At 23.0% G+C, this 19675-nt stretch overlaps 7 protein-coding genes across 7 annotated transcripts; 4 read left to right on the plus strand and 3 right to left on the minus strand.

The window, feature by feature from the left end:
* Window positions 1-1262: 1262 nt before the first annotated feature.
* Window positions 1263-3938, plus strand: PCHAS_1222500 (conserved Plasmodium protein, unknown function; the record flags this gene model as incomplete). Its single annotated transcript, XM_728586.2, has 1 exon — window positions 1263-3938. The coding sequence occupies one exon, from the start codon at window positions 1263-1265 to the stop codon at window positions 3936-3938; it is 2676 nt and encodes an 891-aa protein (XP_733679.2).
* Window positions 3939-4889: 951 nt separating this feature from the next.
* PCHAS_1222600 (conserved Plasmodium protein, unknown function) lies at window positions 4890-5237 on the plus strand (the record flags this gene model as incomplete). The annotated part of the gene is made up of 1 exon (XM_735871.2): window positions 4890-5237. One exon carries the CDS (start codon window positions 4890-4892, stop codon window positions 5235-5237), a length of 348 nt encoding a protein of 115 aa, XP_740964.2.
* A 391-nt stretch (window positions 5238-5628) lies between these two features.
* Window positions 5629-7617, minus strand: PCHAS_1222700 (histone deacetylase complex subunit SAP18, putative; the record flags this gene model as incomplete). Its single annotated transcript, XM_737153.2, has 1 exon — window positions 5629-7617. One exon carries the CDS (start codon window positions 7615-7617, stop codon window positions 5629-5631), a length of 1989 nt encoding a protein of 662 aa, XP_742246.2.
* A 2782-nt stretch (window positions 7618-10399) lies between these two features.
* Window positions 10400-12301, plus strand: PCHAS_1222800 (regulator of chromosome condensation, putative; the record flags this gene model as incomplete). Its single annotated transcript, XM_734136.2, has 1 exon — window positions 10400-12301. One exon carries the CDS (start codon window positions 10400-10402, stop codon window positions 12299-12301), a length of 1902 nt encoding a protein of 633 aa, XP_739229.2.
* Window positions 12302-13697: 1396 nt separating this feature from the next.
* PCHAS_1222850 (protein MPODD, putative) lies at window positions 13698-14087 on the plus strand (the record flags this gene model as incomplete). Its single annotated transcript, XM_016798900.1, has 2 exons — window positions 13698-13826; window positions 13944-14087. 2 exons carry the CDS (start codon window positions 13698-13700, stop codon window positions 14085-14087), a joined length of 273 nt encoding a protein of 90 aa, XP_016654259.1.
* Window positions 14088-14527: 440 nt separating this feature from the next.
* On the minus strand, window positions 14528-15471 carry PCHAS_1222900 (coatomer subunit epsilon, putative; the record flags this gene model as incomplete). Its single annotated transcript, XM_016798901.1, has 2 exons — window positions 14528-15361; window positions 15454-15471. 2 exons carry the CDS (start codon window positions 15469-15471, stop codon window positions 14528-14530), a joined length of 852 nt encoding a protein of 283 aa, XP_016654260.1.
* Window positions 15472-16441: 970 nt separating this feature from the next.
* Window positions 16442-17543, minus strand: PCHAS_1223000 (ubiquitin regulatory protein, putative; the record flags this gene model as incomplete). The annotated part of the gene is made up of 2 exons (XM_016798902.1): window positions 16442-17147; window positions 17530-17543. 2 exons carry the CDS (start codon window positions 17541-17543, stop codon window positions 16442-16444), a joined length of 720 nt encoding a protein of 239 aa, XP_016654261.1.
* Between the last annotated feature and the right edge of the window lie 2132 nt (window positions 17544-19675).

Raw genomic sequence — 19675 nt, forward strand, 5'->3', positions numbered from 1 at the left:
ATCTTAGTTCAAATAATAACACAAAATATAAAACATAAATTTTTAAATATTAAATAAAAACATGTACAGTTAATAATATTTTCAAGGAATGGCCACTTTTTTCTGATTTGTTCATAAATAACCATTAATGAAAAATAAATAAATATGTAGCTAAAATGTTATAGAATAAATAAAATTTTGAATATTTTATCAAAAATAATAAAATCGATATTGGTTCGATTTATAAATCATGAATATACCATCATATAATGGATATAGATTTATTATTACTATTTTTAAAATAAGTTCAAAATTATTTTTTCATACAAAATTTATTTATATGATAAAATATCGAATTGGCTGCTAAAACAAAACTTTTTGGCAAGCTTTTAAAAAACGGTAAATTAAAGATCGATTATTCAAGTGATTAATAAAATGTATAAATTAATTTTGTATTTTAATAATTTCATAATAAATCAATAATATAATAATAAATATAAAATTAATAAAAGCCAACTAAATCAAAGTAATCAAGCAGTAAAGGGTTAAATAAATTAATAGCAAAGCCTCTCAACATTAATAATAAAAGGGTAAGGCAAAATGGCTTTTTTCGTATAATTTTTATTTTTAAAACCGAAATATGTATTATTATAATAATCTATAGGTATTATTTTTTTTTATAGCATATACAAAATATGTATTATATACTATATAGTATATACTTATTTTTTTTTGACGGTTTTGTATTAAATTATTTTAAATAAGGCCTTCCTATTATGCATATAATAAATATATGCATACTATTTATTATATATAATAAAAAAATATTTTATCAAATTTATTAAAAACATATTTATTATTTTAACCATTTTTTATTCTACCCATATAAATATATAGTAGGGGTAATATAAATTTATTTTGCTATACTTTTGTATGTTTAAATTTGTAGTAGTTTCTCCATACATTCACAAAAAATAAAAAATGCAAAAAACAAAGCAAACGTGTTTCACTACATAATGTAGGTATATATACATTTGAAAAAATGCAGATATCTGTTATAAAAAATGTTTCTTATTTATATATGATGTATATAAAACAGTTATAACCTCGTTACTATTTCCTTCCTTTTTGCCCCCTCCCAGTTCAACTCTCCGAAGTATTAAATATAATGTTGTGTCAAAGGGTGGGATAACTTTTGTAAATATATTTTTTTCTTCTTTTTGGTTTGATCAATTTTAAAAGAAGGGTATACCATATTATATACTTTATTAATTTATTTTAAAATGCAAAATATAAATTCCAGAATTGTTCTTTTGAGGTCTTTAAAATTAAAAAATGTTTTTATATATGTAAGAAAAGAGACAGGGAAACGACCCTTCACAATTTTAACCAGCAATCATAGGGCGTACAAAAACAAAGGTACTTTCTTTTTGTCTAACATTGTATATAATAGTAATAACGAAAATGGTTATACTCGAGATAAATCGGATTTCACAAAACCATGTGATCAATTTACAAATAGTATAAATAAACATGAAAAAAAAGAATTTCTAAAAATAGAGGATTTTTATTATTTCAATGTATACCTACTTAATGACAAAGAATTTATAAATTTTGTTTTAAAATATAACTTCCATGAAAATAAAAATATCTATGTGTCTTTATTAATACAGTTAACAAAAATATATAAACAGATAAGTGTTAAAGATATAATTGATGTATTAGGAAAAATATATGATAAAAATAAGTCGGCATATTCGAATTTATCCATTAATGGAGAAGATATCTCAAATTTATATTCACATGTATGTAATAATATAACGAAACTTAATAATTTACAACTTATTAAATTTTTAAAATGTTGTTCATATACTACTGTTAAATATCCTCATGAAACAATTATATATATAATAAAAATAATTTTATCAAAAAGTTTGGATTCTTTTAATTTATCAACTATTCACGATATATGCAATAGTCTCATTAAAATTAAAAATGATTTTAAAATAAATAAAATAAATTATGACCCTAAACTTCATATCAATCTATATTCATATTTACAAAACAAAATACTAAATGCTACTATGGAACAGTTTTTTCAAAATCTACCCATATATATAAGTATAGAAAAAGATATACAAAAAATTATGAACAAAAATTATATTTCAGAAAATAATAATCACCCCTCTGATCCTACAACAACAAAAAGTGATTCCAATACAATCTCAAATTTGTCGTTTTCGGAAAAAGACGATTCGCTAGCTAGGTATACCAACTTTGTAGCTAATCAAGAAAAACTTTTGTCATTGAAACAAAACTGGAAATTAATTTTTTTAAATAAAATAAATGAAATCAGTGGAGAATATGTTTTAGAAGCAGTTAGTATATACAAATGGCTAGATCTTAAAGACACATCTCTTTTTACACATATTTGTGAAATATTTGTAAAGAATATTTTATTATATGATTCAAAATATGTAGTCCGTTTTTTTCGAAAATGCCATAGTTTAAAATTTGAAAAAAAAAATATTTATTCAAATAATAATATGAACAAGTCAGGTGAAAATATGCATAATAAAATAAAAATGAAAAATGAAATAAATTTAGAAGGACAAGAAGAAGAAACGAATGAACAAAATAATGAAGAAGATGTAGGTACAAATTTGTTACTTAACATTATTAATGAAAAAGTTTATCAAATGGATATCCACGAATTGAATGCCATTACTTATGGTATATATGCATTTGTAGAAAATATGAAACAGTTTTCTAATTTAGCTGTTCTAAAAAATAATATGAATCTTCTATTTTCAATGTCCTCTCAATATATTCGAAATTACATAAATAAAGAAATTCTCACACAATCAAAGAAATTGTTAAATAGCAAAGTATATGAAAAATATGAGGTAAACAAAAATGCAATAAAAGAAAGTCTAGATAATTCATATGATATAAATATGAATACAGAATATATGTATATATCATCAACTAGCATATATTTGAACAAGCATAAAGAACCCAATTTTCACGAACACAACTATAATAACAAAGATGGTTATAATTCTTCAGAGGCACGAAATATAAAATATGTGAGCGATATTTTGCTTAATATAAGTTATTTTAATATAAGTAAAAACCATAAAAAAATAAAAGAAGTTTACGAATGCATAAATAAACTAATTTTAAATAATAATGTAAATGAAGATGCTAATAATTTGCTAAGCTTATTAATGTGTCTTTCAAATTTATATTTCAAAACATTTGATAATTATATTTTTCATACATATAAAAGTATAATAGATATATTAGATAATGAAAAAGCACAAATTAATGGTCATCATTTTAATAAACTAGCTTTTGCTATATATCCAATACTTAATGAAGAAAATAAACTTATTCAAAAATATTCTGACTTTTTAACATTTTTTGTTCAGGCAAAAATTGTACCTTTACGTTCATGTGTTTTTTTATTACAAAATATAATGAAAAATCTTAAAATTAAACTAAATGACCAATTAAGTAATCTCAAATTGGCCATAATAAATAGAATATATTTATTTATGAAAGAGTCCTATGAACATTCAGAAACAATCCCCGAATCACCAACTTATGATAACACTAACACTAGTGAAAATGGAACAAATAGCTATACTATTGCTAGTAATGACAATAATAATTCTGACCATGTTCAGGCAAATTTTAAAAATTTTTTATTACTTCATTCAATTAATGAAAATACCTTAATATGCATAATTACTAGCTTATCTCTTATAATACAACAATCAAAATATGGATCGAAAAATAAGGATGATGCTGTTATCCTTCTTCAAAATATTATTTCTTATATTCCAATTAATTATTTTCAAAAGTTTCCCAAAAAGTACATTCATACTGAACTCCTTCAAGCATTTTTACCTGAACATGATCAGGTAAAACAAATTCTTCTTAATAAAATGTAGCTCACCAAAACATAAAAAAAAAAAAAAATAAACAAATTAAATAATTGGATATGTCTATCGACTATCAATCATTGATATTTCGAAAATACGACTATCTAAAATGGACGTCTTTTTAAAACTATTTTTCTATTCCATAAAATGGTATATTTTCCAAAAGTGGAAAATAAATCATTCGTGAGTAGACTATAAAAAGGAAGACATACATGATAGCAATAAAAAAAAAAACAATTTTTTTTTATTTTGCATAATACTTAAAATGTATAAAAATAAAATATTTAAAAAATATGCTTTATATATAATAATTTTCTTTGGTTATATATTTTTTGTTTTTAGTTCATAAAATAATTGACACTACAAATGTTAGCATATGTAGGTTTGTTATTATTATTTTTTCAAAGTTTGTATTATATTTAAAAGTTTTATTTGCTACAATTTTGTTTAAACAATTTCATTATAAACTTTTCTTTTAATCACACTTTTTTATTATTTATATATAGTAAAAAAGTTACTTCAATAAATTTTTTTTTACAATTTTTTGGGGTTATCACCTCTTATATTTTAAAATTAAATAACTAAGCAAGGAGCTAACTAATTACCCTTGCATAAAATTGTTGCATTTATAAAAATATTTTTTTTTAAAACGAACGAAAACGAACGAAACGAGCAAAATATTTTATGCGGAAATAATAGCATATATTATTGGGGTGTATGCTTTCCCTAATAATAATTATTACAAAATTTAATTAATCATAAAAACTTTTGAATTATTTTTTAAGGTATAAGCTCTGTTGTGAAGCTTATTTTGTTTTGCGTTTCCTAAGATTATATCATATCATAATTGATTTTATTTTTGGATAAAACTAGCCATTTATTATAATATACCATATGTATATGTTATTGGTATAGAACTATATGAGGATTTATTTATACTTATAAAAATAGGCAGCCATAATGAGTTTCAACAAATTTAACGAGAAAAAAAGATATTTTAATATGCATGGAGGAAATACAAATTTGGCAAACTTCAATTCTCAAGTACCACCACCACCCCCAAATTCACAAAATGATAATCCCCTCCTTATACCTCAAAATCCTTTTCCCAAAAAAACTGGATATCCTCACAATATGAACGGATATAATTATAGAAATAATAATAATAATAAAAGATTTATGAAAAAAAAAAAACATTTTCATAATTTTCCAAAAAATTCAAATAATGAATGTATTCATCTTAAGGAAGCATTAGTAAACCCATGGCTCCATTTATATGCAAAGCATCCAAACTTTAATTTTGGTTAACTTATTTAAACGTCTATAAATATAATAGCTAATTTAAATCTACATTTAGCTAGCTATTATAACTTTACAAATATTTTTTTATGTATATTGTTTAGTAATGATTTTTTTTATTTCATTTTTTAAGTAAAGATTTAATTTGTTAATCTACATAAAAATAAAAAACATGTTTAAAAAAAAAGACGCACAAAGCGCAAATAAATAAAATGAATTATAAAATGTAAAATAAGTAAGGAAAATCATTTTTCGTAAATGAATTTTTTTTCACGTAATATGCATAATGAGAACTATGCCATATTTTGTAGAGCACACGAAAAAGAAAGACAAAGAAAAAAAATAGAAATATGAAAAAACAATTATAAAAAAACGAAAGAATATAACAATGATAACACATTTATGTGTCAAACATAATTGATAATAATATAATATCTCCTATTTCATAATTAAGAGAAAGTAATGTTTTATTGTCTTCCTTATAATTATGTTTAATACTATGAACTTTCGAAAGAAAATTAATTTTTTGTTTTTCACAAGAATATCCATTAAAAATCCATTGGGCATTTCTTTTTCTTCCTTCTTTATAAAAATCTTTAACAAGAGTAACAATTTCTCGCATTGTTATATCTATCCATGCATATATTTGCAATTCGTTATTATTTACGCCTGACTTGTTCAGGTCAATATCGTCAATACTAATATATTCAACATTTGTTTTATAAAATAATCGTAAAAGAAATGGACATGTTTTTTCACGATTTATTATTCCCATAATATTATTAGTTCTATTAGAAATATTATTATTACTATCATATTTAGTCATTCCAAATATTTTATCTTCATTGTCGTTATAGTTTTTATTACGACGAAGTTGCACACCTAACATTTCAAAGCTTGTATTATTATAATTATGAACACGTTCATAATTTTTTTTTTTACCTTCATATTTTATTGATATATTATCATTATATCTATACACATTTCTATTTTTTTTCCAAAATATTTCTTGTGAAACATCTCTTTTAAATCTATAATTTATACTGTTATCACTAAAACTGTGACTTGATGTAATTATATTCATATTATTTATATTTTTTTTTTTTCGAATTTTTTTTATACCACCTCGTCTACTATAATATGGTGAAATATCAGATCTATCTAATATATCACTACTAAATGATCGTCTTTTTCCTTTATAATTTTTAGACTCTAAAGAGTATCTATTGCTATATGATAAGGATCTACTTGCACTATATTTTCTTTTTCCATATTTGTTTATTAAATTTTTATTATCATTTTTATATTTTCTTTCATATTTATCTCTTTCCCCATATTTTCTTTTCTTCTCATACTTCTTATCATCATATATATCTTTATTTCGAAAATATCGATCACGATAACCTCTACCTTCATTATGTATATCATCGTCTGAATTATATGCACCTCTATTATATTTTTTTTTATCATATTTTTTTTCTGATTTTTTTTTTTTTTTTTCAAAGCTAACCGATCTAAGGGATTCTATACTGGTTGTATACGAATCACTATATCTCTTTCGTGTGCCATAATATTTGTCTTTATCTGTTGCTTTTTCACGCTTTTCAATTTTAGTGTTTTTATCAGATTTCTTATTTTTATCCTTTTTCTTTGACTTACCTTTTGAAGTTGCTTCATATTTATCACTATAACTTGACATATCACTATAAAAGCTTGACAAGCTAATGCTACTTAATTTGTCATAATCATTTTTTTTTTTTTTTTTTTTTTTATCACTTTTCTTGCTTTTTTTTTTTTTACCATCATATTTATCATAACGCATATAACTATCGCTACTAACCGATGATACTTTTTTTCGTTTTTTGTTACTTCCTTTCCGTTTCAAATCTGATACATCACTACTAAAGCTATCTATGTAGCTTTTACTACGACTTCTGCTATAACTATTTTTGTATTTTTTTTTCTTTCCCTTATTTTTATTTTTTTTTTTATTATTGGTTGTATTTTTCTCCTGTTTCGTTTTTTTGTTACTTTTTTTCTTTTCTTCATATTTGCTGCTACTTACACTAAATGATGAAATAGAGAGAGAACTATCATGTAAGTCGGACTGAACTTTTTTAGTATCCCCATCACTGTAATGTTGGGATGAACTTCGAACTGCTTTCCCTTTAGGGTTTGTGTTATTCACGCTCTTACTTTCATCATCATTTTCTTCATCCTCCTTTGATACTTGACTTTTGTTTGTATAACTTTTACTATCACTTACATAGTCAATGTTTTTTTTTTTTTTTTTCGTTTTTTTTGATTTACTTTGATAATTTAAATTTTTATTACTTTCGGAAAAGGGCGAATCACTAAGACTAGCACTTTTTGTAATACTGGAATCCATTTGTTAAAAAAAAATATTCACCAATATGTTATACATTTGATATACTATATTAGCTAATTAACAATTCCTATTCATTCACAACATATCTATATATGCCATGTACGTGTGCTCATTATATAAATACTGGATTGATCAAATAAAATCGATGAAACTGAAAAAAAGAGGATATCCCCAAAAATGTATTAACACTCAGGCATGCCAAGTTATTTCCATTAATTTTGGAAAAAGATTTGAAAAAAGCTTGGAAAAAAGCTTGGAAAAAAGCTTGGAAAAAAGTTTGGAAAAAAGCTTGGAAAAAAGCTTGGAAAAAAGTTTGGAAAAAAAATATAAATTGTGAGCGAACAGCGAAAAGGAAATAAACAAAATGGCCGCTTATACTTAAGGGGGAAAAAATACTGATTTTTACAAAATTAATTAATATATAAAAAAATAGCCATATGTACACCTTTGACAAAAAAAATAATAAAAATAATAAAAATATTTTGGATATAGTGTATAATAACAATGTATAGGTAATAGTGATATATAAATTTTTAAATAATTTATAATATAAAAATAAATGGAAACTCCATTTTGATTAACCATAAAAAATATAATATTTAAAAAGCGGATTAAACAACCTGTTCTAATATTATACTGCTACATATTTATATACCCCTTTTAAACAAGCAAAACGAAATATGCACATATACTAACTTCATTCTTGTTAAACCTTTTTAAGAATAGGTAATGGAAAATAAGAAAGAAGGTGAACTAAAACTGAATACATAAAATAGGAAATTATTTATAATCGTAGAACTGAACTTGTAGCAAAGATAGTGGAAGACTCGCATTGTCCGTTTTTTCGCTCAGCTGAAAAATACACACACAGCAAACTTGCTTAGCAATTTGCTCATTCCCCAATAATGCTTAATCATTGGGAGTAGTAAAGAATAAAATAAAAATAATAAACAGAACAGACCAACTAAAACACATTTTAATGAAAAACCATAATAATAGTGAGATTGCTGTAATTTATTTTGTAATACATGGCTTGAGGGAAATCTAATTATTTGTATTTTTTATTTTTTTATTTTTTCATTTTTTAAAATAATTGAATTCTCTTATTTTCCACCAATTTGGAGAAAATTAATAGCATGCCCAAATAAAATTAATTAATATAAAAACTTTTTTTTGTTTTAAAATTATGCATATATTTAGTTATTCTCCAAGTAGTAATTAAATCAAAGTAATTTTATATTTTTCATTTTTTATATCAAAATACACACATATCCAACAAACAAGTATATACTATTTATTGTGTATATATATTTTTTACGTTAACTACATGGGCTATTTTTTCATTCCAAGGTTATTAATTATTTTGTGTATATATAATATAATAATTATTGTGTATATATTATCATATACATATATAATTATTATTGTGTATATTTTTATTTACAAAATTGATAAGCTATTTTATTTGAAAAAAGCTAACATATGGTTATGATTATCCATGAAAAAAAAAATAAATAAATACGAAATGAGTAAAAATATTTAAAGTAATTTTCCAAAATATAGTATTTCCCTTTTTCCCAATTTTTACCATTTATACATTTTAGTTTATATTTGTTTCCATTCTTTACATATAAATTATTTTTCATTTTTTGGTATCCCCTTTTTTTATTTCTTATTTATTTACCTGCTTGCCCATTTATTATATACATATAGCTAATACAATTAAATTACTATGTTTTCGAAAAAAAAAAAAAAAAAAAAAACAAGTTTTTCTTTTTCATGGCTAGTCACAATTTTTAAACACTTCCTAAATACAATACTAAACATTTGGTAAATACATATTGCCATCCATTTTAAACATACTTTGACAATCTTCAGAATGAATCAGGGAAGTATATTTATATACCCATGGTGCATCATTATTTCATAACCCTATTGCTAGCACATAAATTTTGTTTATAACATGTTTGTATTTCATATATTTACAATTTTTTTTCGATGGGCATACATATATATATAATACCTACTTGTGAAATACATAAATATTCATGAGGTGTTATAGAAATATATATTTATATATGCATGAGTCAAAATTGGTAAAATTTGCAAAACGAAAACATAAAATAAATACACAAAATAATAAATAAACAAAATAAGGCCAAAAAAATTCTGACTGTGCATACAGTTTTATTTAAAGATATAAATTAAACGCCTTTATTATGTAGAGAAATAAAAATATTATATCCATTGGTAATTTTACATTATTTTTATATTTGTTTTATCTTATATTATTTTTTGTTTTATTTTACGCTTGTTTTATGTTATTTTTTTTGTGCTATTTTTGTGCCATTTTCATATTTATTTTTTTTTTTTGTGCCATGTGTATGCTTTCTTTGTAAATATAAAAAATAAAAATACAAAATAGTTTGAAGAATTGAAAGAGTGCGAGAAAAACGAAAATAAAAATATATTGAAGCTCCAATCAAATATTTAACGTATGTATATAATAAATAAAAATAAATAACAGCCGATATAACGGCATATTTTTTTCTTTTCAAAACTGAGAAGATATATTGTGGCTTCCAAGGAAAAATACCTTTGCCTAGTCCACACACACACACATATGCAATACTATATGTGTTACTTTTTACAGCTAACAACGAGACAAAATAGAAGAGCAAAGTAGGAATTGTCAACGTGTGTGTGTGTATAATTTGACTTTAAAAAATATTAAAAAAATTACTTTACTCTCTACATCACAGACACATATATAGTGATAAAAATGAAAAATGTAAAGAATACATTATTCATTTTTGGATCGGGGGAATGTGGTCAACTACCTCCCGAATACTGTGATGAATATATACAAACAAATCCAACAGCGGTTCGTAATTTACCAGATAATATAGATGAAGTAGTTTGTGGATCTATGCACACGATTATAAAAACAAAGGATGATAAAATTTATTCATTTGGATGTAATGATATGGGTGTATTAGGAAGGAAAACTTTTAGTAATAGTACAAAAGATCCTGAACATTCACCTACATTAATAAATTTTTCTTTTCCTTCAAAAATAAAAAAAATAACGTGTGGTGATAATCATACAGCTGTTTTGTTATATAATGGTCAAGTATATATTGCTGGTGGATTTAGGGATTCATCTGGAGGTTTAGGAGTTCCATCATTTTTGAATGATGATGAGGTTTTGCCAAAAACATATGAATTTATTGAAATCAAATTTAAATTACCAGAATATGAAAAAGAGAGTGATGAAGAAAATGATACTAGTGATGATGAAGGTATGGCCACAATATTAGATGAAGAAACAAATGAAAATAATTGTAAAATAATAAATATTGTTTCGGGAGAAGATCATTTAATTTGTTTAGAAAAAAGTAGAAATTTTATTTTCACAATGGGAAATAGTGATTCGTGTCAAGTTTGTAATCCATATTATTCACAAGAAGATGCAGAAAAAAATCGAATTCGATATTTATTTCCTAATTGTTATCATTATAAAGATTTTGGATTTTCAAATAAATTTAAAAATATATATTGTGGAGGTAATAATACATTTATTCAATTATCAAAATCATTAGATGTTTATGGTATTGGTAGAAATGCTTATGGATCTTGTGGTGTTAATTTAAAAGATAATATAATTAAAAAATTTGAAAAAATAAATGAATTATCAAATCAAAAGATAAAACAATTATGTGGCGGACAAAGTTTTACAGTATGCTTATTAACAAATAATGATTTATATATATGGGGAAATAGAGATATATTAGGAATGGAATATGATGATGATTCATATAATCCAATTGAGTTACCATTTTTTAAAAATAATAATTATACTGTTAAAAATTTATTTTGTGGTACAGATCATTGTTTAGTTTTAACTGACGATGATAAATTATTTGGTTGGGGAACTGGTGGAAATGATTTTGATGAGGATACTTCTATTGCTGTTATAGAACAAAATAATCCATCTGAAATTAATTTTGTCAAATATTTTAATAAAGAAATTTTAAAAAATAATATGAACAGTTCAGATATTTTAATAAATCAAATAAAAATTGCATCTTTTTCTGGTGGTTCATCACATTGTGCTTTAATATCTTCTCATACATTTTCTGAAAAAGTCTCATTGAAAAGAGGCTATGATGAATCCTATAATGAAGATGTTTATATGAAAAAACAAAAAATGGAAAACATTATGAACGGTGATGATAATAAAATAAATATTAATGATGCTGAGCCTGCCAAAAAAAGAGGTTTTTTCGCATCATTCTATTTTAGTCCAACAAAATCAAATAATAAAGATTCTAAATTATCAAAGGATGAATTACAAAATAATAAAAATGATACTACAGCAGATGAGGATGCAATCAAAAAAAGAAGAAGCACTAAAAATCGATCTTATCTAAATGTAGAAAATCCAACAAGAAGGCAACCAAGACGATCTTGTAAAGAAAATATATCTTTAAAAGAAAATGCAAATAGGCAATTTTATCAAATTGTTGATGAATCTGTTTCAAAAAAAAAACGAAAAACAGATTCTAATACGAAAAATAATCAAAGTACACAAAAACAAGCATTTGATGAAAAAAAAGAATCTAAATTATTCGCTACAAAAAGTAATAAACGAAAATCAATGACACATCCTTCTAGCAAGTAAGGAAGAATAAAATAACCAACATCAAAAAATTGGTTCTATTTTTTTTCTTCCAATACATGCATATATGTGTACGAGTTAAATGAAAACCAAAGAAGTGATTAATATAGATTATTCGCTTGCCCTATTAGGGTGTATCATTTTTCTTCGTACCAAACTTTCTTTAATGTTTTGTTATTTTGCACTATTGTCAATTTATTTTATAAAATTGGCAAAGACTTGGCACATAATCGTTTTACTTACATATATATATGCACATATTATTTTATTCCGTACCCTGCATAATGACGTAACAATATATCATTCATATTTATTTGTTTTATATTACTCATTCTTTTTGTACATTAAAAAAAACAAAATTTACCTGCACAGTGCATACAAAAATATATGCACACATATATAAACTATTTAAACACCATTTAATTTGAACAAAATTGTTATTTTAAAAAAAAAAGTGAGAGATATATAATATTGGCATATTACATGTTTAGACATTTTGTCATAGCGAGTTATGTATCATGTAAACGGGTATATGCCAATATAAATGCCGGTGCATGTGCCTCTTTTTTCACTTTTCTTTAATCATACTATTTTGTAAATTTCATGAAAGTTTTTTTTTATTGTTTGGCTACCTCACCATAATAATTCAAAAAAATCTTTCTCAAACTATATCTCTTAATATAGTTGTTTCACGATATACCAACATTATTTTATCTACATTCAATTTGAATGGTCTTATTAAGAATTTTCACTTTGAATAAAGACAAATAGAAAACGTTTCCATAGTTCTAATTTCATTTTCATTGGTATTACTCATTTTTATTTCACATTTTTGGATAGTTATCATGCATTTTTTTCTTTTTTTTTATGAACAGTCAGAATGTTATTACCATTTTAGTTATAATTCTCCAAATTTTTTTTATGGAAAAAATAAAAGGTGTACAACTATAGTATTGTGTGCATTCATATGTAGCGCATACTGAGAAATACGAAAAAGGTGAAGGAAAAATAAATAATCCACAATTTTTTTGTAGATATCCAAGCATTGTGTATTTTTTTATATGTACATACGTGCTAGCTATTTTTTTTTTTATGAACATGAAATAAATATTTCTATTTTTTTCTGACTTTTTTTTTTTTTTTATAAAATACTATATTTTTTTTAAATAAAATTATATACGAATACACTTTTATTTATTCACTTATTTTAGTTGAACAAAATGATTATTGGAAAAAGATGAATAGAGACCAATTTGGAATATGACTATCAAAACAAATTGACACATATATACATAATTTACGTACTCTCATTTTATGGATATTTATAATTTCTTTATTTAGGAGAAATGCTCTAAACACATTTATTGTTTCCTTTTTTGATTAATACTTGTTTATAGAAATGTTTAAATTGCCATTTTATAGCTTTAACAAAAATTCATTGCTGGTTCAATGCTGTAAGGGAGCATTTACTTATTACATTCCACAAAACTTAGTAGTCATTAGCATTTTTTTTTATTACCAATATAAGGTAAAGCACAAAATTGTTCAAAAATAAAAAGAAATATATTATCACACACAATTGTAGATATATCTTTATAATAAAAATAGCTTTTTATTTATTTTTTTCATTTTAATTTTTTTATAGAAAAATCAATTGGTAAGTGGTAAGAGAGTACAAATACAAAACTGCGACGAGTCAATAAATAATTTTTTAAAAGAAAAAAAGTTAAACAAGAACGACATTGAAATACAAAAAAAACGAAACATATATACCGTATCCCTGATATAAAAGGTGGACAATATGATGGAAGCAAATCGAGCTTATACAACTAGTTCACAGTTTAATTATATTGTTTGGCTATCTATATAGCATGCTGAAAATAGCCTAGCCTATTTGGTGCACCTATTTTTTAAAATGGGCTGCAAAAAAGCAGAAAAAACAAAACATGGATATTCGTATTGCATAAAAGGAAAGGCATATGATGTGTGCATACTGCCATGTATTCCTTTTTATTTTTTTTATATTTTTTTATTTTATTTAATTAAATAGTAGACTTAATAAAATAATGAAACCATTTTGTGTTTGACTTGTATGAGAAAAACGTAACTACTTGCCTTTCATACGGAAAGGAAAAAAGTAGAACAAAAAAAAAAATTTATAAAATAGGATGGTAACAATATGAAGGCATATATATATGTAAGAATAGAAAGTCTTGAGAATTTATTTTTTTAAAAGTCTGGAACAAAATTATCAATTTCATAATCGATGTTTTTCAAAACAGATAAACTATCATGAGGTGGATATGAACTATAAAGTTTATTTAAATAATCATCTGCTTCTTCTAATTCACATAAATATAATGAACAAGTAATAAGATTATATATAGCATCAGGGTAAGATATATCAGAATTTTTTAAAGCATTAGTTAAAAATTCTTTTGCATCATTATATTCATGGGCTAACAAATTTGATACTCCTTTACCATTCCATATAATATTTGAACTATCATTAAGCATAGGTGTGTATAAAGATTCTAAATCATCAAAAATTAGAAAGCTTTCTTTATTATTATTATTATATAAATAAAAAATAGCTAAGACTATTTTTACTATTGGAATATCTTCATTCATTTTAAAAAAATAATTATTCATAATATTATATACTATATCATTTCTCCATATATTTAGTAACATAAAAACTTTTGCAGCATTTAATTCTATAGATCCTTCCTCAAGTAAATCAAAACATTCTTCTACTTTATCATTATCAAATAATAGTCGACTTTTTAATATATTCGCATTTTGGGAAGTAGTTTTTAATTTACTTATTTCTTCCAATACATTTTCTTTATCACATAAATAATAATATTTATAATACAAATATAATAAATATAAATTGGAATTGTTCGGATTATTTAAACTTAATATTAAATCATTTTTAATATTCTTTATCATATATATTTGATATATGTATTCTTCTATTTCTTTCTTTTCCTGACTTTGGATTTTATCATAATTATCTAAACAAAATTTGTTAAACCCTCCGTAGAAATAATCCCGAATCTGCGTTGTAAGAGAAAAAAGTTATGCATTATTAAATGGCTTATGGGCATAAATAAAAGTTTATAAAAATCTAATTTATAATTATTTCTTACTTGTAATGTGGTATCCATTGGAATAGTCACAAAAAAATGAAATTGGAAAATAGGATGAAACAAAAAAATATATTATAAGAAAATATAAATAGCTATTCTAGTTGGAAAATATAGCATATTGGATTTTTGAAAATCAAAGCCATGCTATTTTAAATATACACAAAATAAAATAAAAGTATATAAACTTTATGATTGTTTAAGTAATTTTTTTTTTGTAAGAACTATTATTAGAGATTAGGAAAAAAAAAATATATTAAATAGCCAAAAGAATAAATGAATATATTATGCTTTAAAAAAATGCCGAAAAAAAATATGTCAATGCAAGCAGGAATTAATTATCCCCTCATATGCATATATATTTTATTTTTTTTTTTTTAATTATTTTTTTTTGGCACATTCTCTACATTGTTCTAATTTTTCTTATCCTAAAGAAGATATCCATATTTCAATTTTCTCATTTTTATACTTTAACCTATTTATCATAAAATTTTTATATAGCCTATCATAATATGCAACATATATGAGCTTGTTATATTATATATGCATACAATACATTTTTGTATTATATGGTAGATAGTAAATAAAAAGGAAATAGTAGGATGAATAGTACTAGTTAATATTACATTTATTCGGTTTATTTCATTAAAAAAAAAAGCCAAAATAGTATTATATGAAGGATTGAGAAATAACATAAATATGAGATGGTATTAAATGGGATAAAGTTATATGTACAAGTGGGAAAATGGAAATAGAACTATAAAAAAAATAATAATAAAAATAAAATAACTAAATAGCCAAGTGTCACAAAAACATGATATATTATCAACTAAAATATTCACACTTGCACACAAAATATTATACACATATCCCAAACAATATCAAATTTGGTAAAAAAAAAAAAAAAAAAAAAAAAATTATGACTGTGCAGGTTAAATCAATAAAATTTGTATGTAACATAATTTTTTTTTTTTTCATCTAGCTAATTAGGTCATAATTTTTGTGTTATAATAACTCCCAAAAGGTTTTCCTCTTGTAGTGTTTTATTATTTCTTTCAATTTTTTTAAGAGGGAAATCAAAAAAAAGTGAAAAGTCAATTGGTGTATGGGAATAAACAAATTGAAATAAGTCTTCTACAGTATGATTATAATTAAACTTTTGAATAATTTTTTTTCCATTATATAATCTGATTTGTATTGTTGTTATAGGATTTTTATCATCAATTTTTATTTCTTTAATATCAGTAGGGTTGGATGCTATTATTTTATTTATTTCTTCTTCATTTAAATTTGAATTGCTTGACCCTAACTTAACTCCTTGACCTTTATATAATGTTTTTTCTCCTTGTGATTTATTTTTTGTATATATTTGAGTACTTTTATCTTTAATAGCAACATTCATAATACTTTTATCATTTCCTTGTAATTCTTTTGGTAATATACCTGCTTCAATATTTTGCATAAATTTTTTATTGTCCTCATCTTCGAAATCACGAAATTCACCATCATCAACTGTAAATCCATTTTTATATAATGTTATACGTCTACAATTTTCGGGTAGTTTTGATGTATAATAACTTTGAGCCATATCATCCGAATCAGAATTCTCAACTTCTAATCCACTTTTTTGTCCTCCTGTGTAATGGGATACATGCTCTTTGTTCCTCTTCTCATCTTTTCGTAAGTCATTCAGTGATCTATTTTATTAACACATTGAGAAAAAAAAAAAAAAAAATTAGAAAATAGCTAGATAGCCAAATAATTAAATTGGATTGTTCATACAATTTTTTAAGTTATATGAAATCATAAGCGAAAAAACATGTGTGTCTACATACTGTGAGAAAATACCACATTCATTTCATTATTCATGTATTTATTCATTTATATTTTATTTATGATAATTTGTTTGTGCTTAAATCTTTCACTACAAACGTGGTGAAATATTTGTTCGCATTTTCAAAAATATGTACAGCAATATAATCACTTTATATATTTATGCACACATGCCATTAATATACATATGCAACATTGTAAACATGAGAGAAAAGTATATGAACATATTATCCAAGCATAGCATACCTTATATTTGGCATTTTTCCAAATATACTTATTTTTCTTACTAAAACGGTTTTTTGAAAGTTTTGCTTGCTAGTTATATAGCAAAAAAAGGGAAAATCGTTTTATCGATTTTTTAGGAGAAATTGTGACGCCCTACTGTTTGTAAAGAAAATAATTATATTTTGTAAAATTATATAATTCTTAAAAGCTAGTAAAAACGTATCATAATTTAAAGTTTTATTGTGTTTTAGTATATTTTACCTTCTACGATGGCATATATAATATTATGAATAATATGCATACGTATAATTAATCCCTTTTTATCATGTAATTTACAGATCACTTTTTTTTAATATATATATACATCCAAAAAGGCGATAAATATGTAACAAAAAATCTTAAATGTTACGCATTTATTTGCAAAAAAGGGTATGCAAATTATGTATACGGTATTTATGTTTTTTATACAATTAAAACCGTTTTTTTTGAGTTTCTTTATATATAATATTTTTTATCTATGCATATGTTTTAATTAAATGAAAATAAAAAGTAAAAAAAAATTAATGAAGAAAACTTTTGTTCAAATTACAACATAATACCTTCAGTGTATATTTATAAAGATATAATATCAAATTTGTTTCATACTTAACAAAAAAATATTTTTTTATAACCACAAAAATGTAGGTATATGCACAGTAAAAAAAATATTTCAATAAAACAATCACTGAGGACGGAAAATATTAGTTTATTTTTTTTTTAACAATATACTCAAATATGATAATTTTAAAATTCCCTTTTAGCCTTTTATGCATATTCATATAAATATTTCCAATATATATATTATTGCTTGATTTTACACCTTTGAATGCTTGAAAATGTGCAAATATGTTTCTAAATATGAATATTACTAAGACCCACACCAAGCATTAAATGGTATCCACTTTATATGTAACTCGAATAGTTATCAATATGCGAAGTGACCGCTTTGAGATTGAGATATCAATTTATTTTGGAAATAGTTTAAAAAGTGTTGAGATGGAGAGGGCAAAGAACAACGCAAAAAAGACTATCAAATGATACAATATATAAATATAAGAGAGACAAATAAATTACATGCTTTATAATAAAATAAAAATTGAACATCAAAATTATTTTATTTTTTTTCTATATTTTATTATATTTCTTTTTTCTTTATATAACTTGTCTTCTGAATAAAAGGGTCACACAAATTCATACTTTATGAGGATTTGTATAATTTTATTTTCCAATATGATCATAATTTTACATATAAAAAAAATATTATTTTGAATAGAAAATTATAGTATTATAGGAACTAGTAATTATATATATTTGTATAGTATATGATCAAATAATTATTTGTAGACAATTCCAAATTTATTTTGCCTTTAATGAAAACCGGATAATTACTTATAATTTACTTTTTTTTTATATAATTTCGCTTTATTATTATAAAAAAAATGATTTATTAAAATGTAATGAAAATAATTAATTAAAAAATGTCATTAAATATTTTAATTTGTATGATCTTATAAAAGTTATTTTAAATATATTTTTAACTCTTCAAGCATGATGCAAAAATCAAATGGACACATACATATTTTTTTTTCACACAATTTAACTAGCCAAAATTTTTTTCTCAAATAGCTAAAATATTTAAAAATTATTTTGCGTTTTTTTTTTTTTTTTTAAGTGTGTAAATATTTTTTTGGAAAAATAAAAATTTTTTCCCGTTATGTAGAAACGCTTAATAACATCAAAAATTATAGTAACGCGGAAAATTTGTTTTAATTATTTTTCACACAGAAGAATTATTACATTTTATTTTTTTTTTGAGTGGTGTACATAATTTTAAATTTCTTACACTATAGTTTTTTCCACACATGTGTATATATACATAATATATATACATTATTTATACATTTTTTTATTGGATGAAATGATAAAATAGCTCAAGTAATTAAGTCACTAAATTTTAATAGTCCAGAAAAAAAAAAAATAAAAAAAAAAAAAAACATTGCTAACTATTTTTCCTATTAATTAGCTATATAACTTTGATAATTCATATAAAATAAATTAAGAAAAAAAAATGCATTATATGTATATAAAAAAGGAAACATATATATATACATGATTTTTCTCATTTTTA

Source organism: Plasmodium chabaudi (genome assembly GCF_900002335.3).
Source record: "Plasmodium chabaudi chabaudi strain AS genome assembly, chromosome: 12".
NCBI lineage: Eukaryota > Apicomplexa > Aconoidasida > Haemosporida > Plasmodiidae > Plasmodium > Plasmodium chabaudi.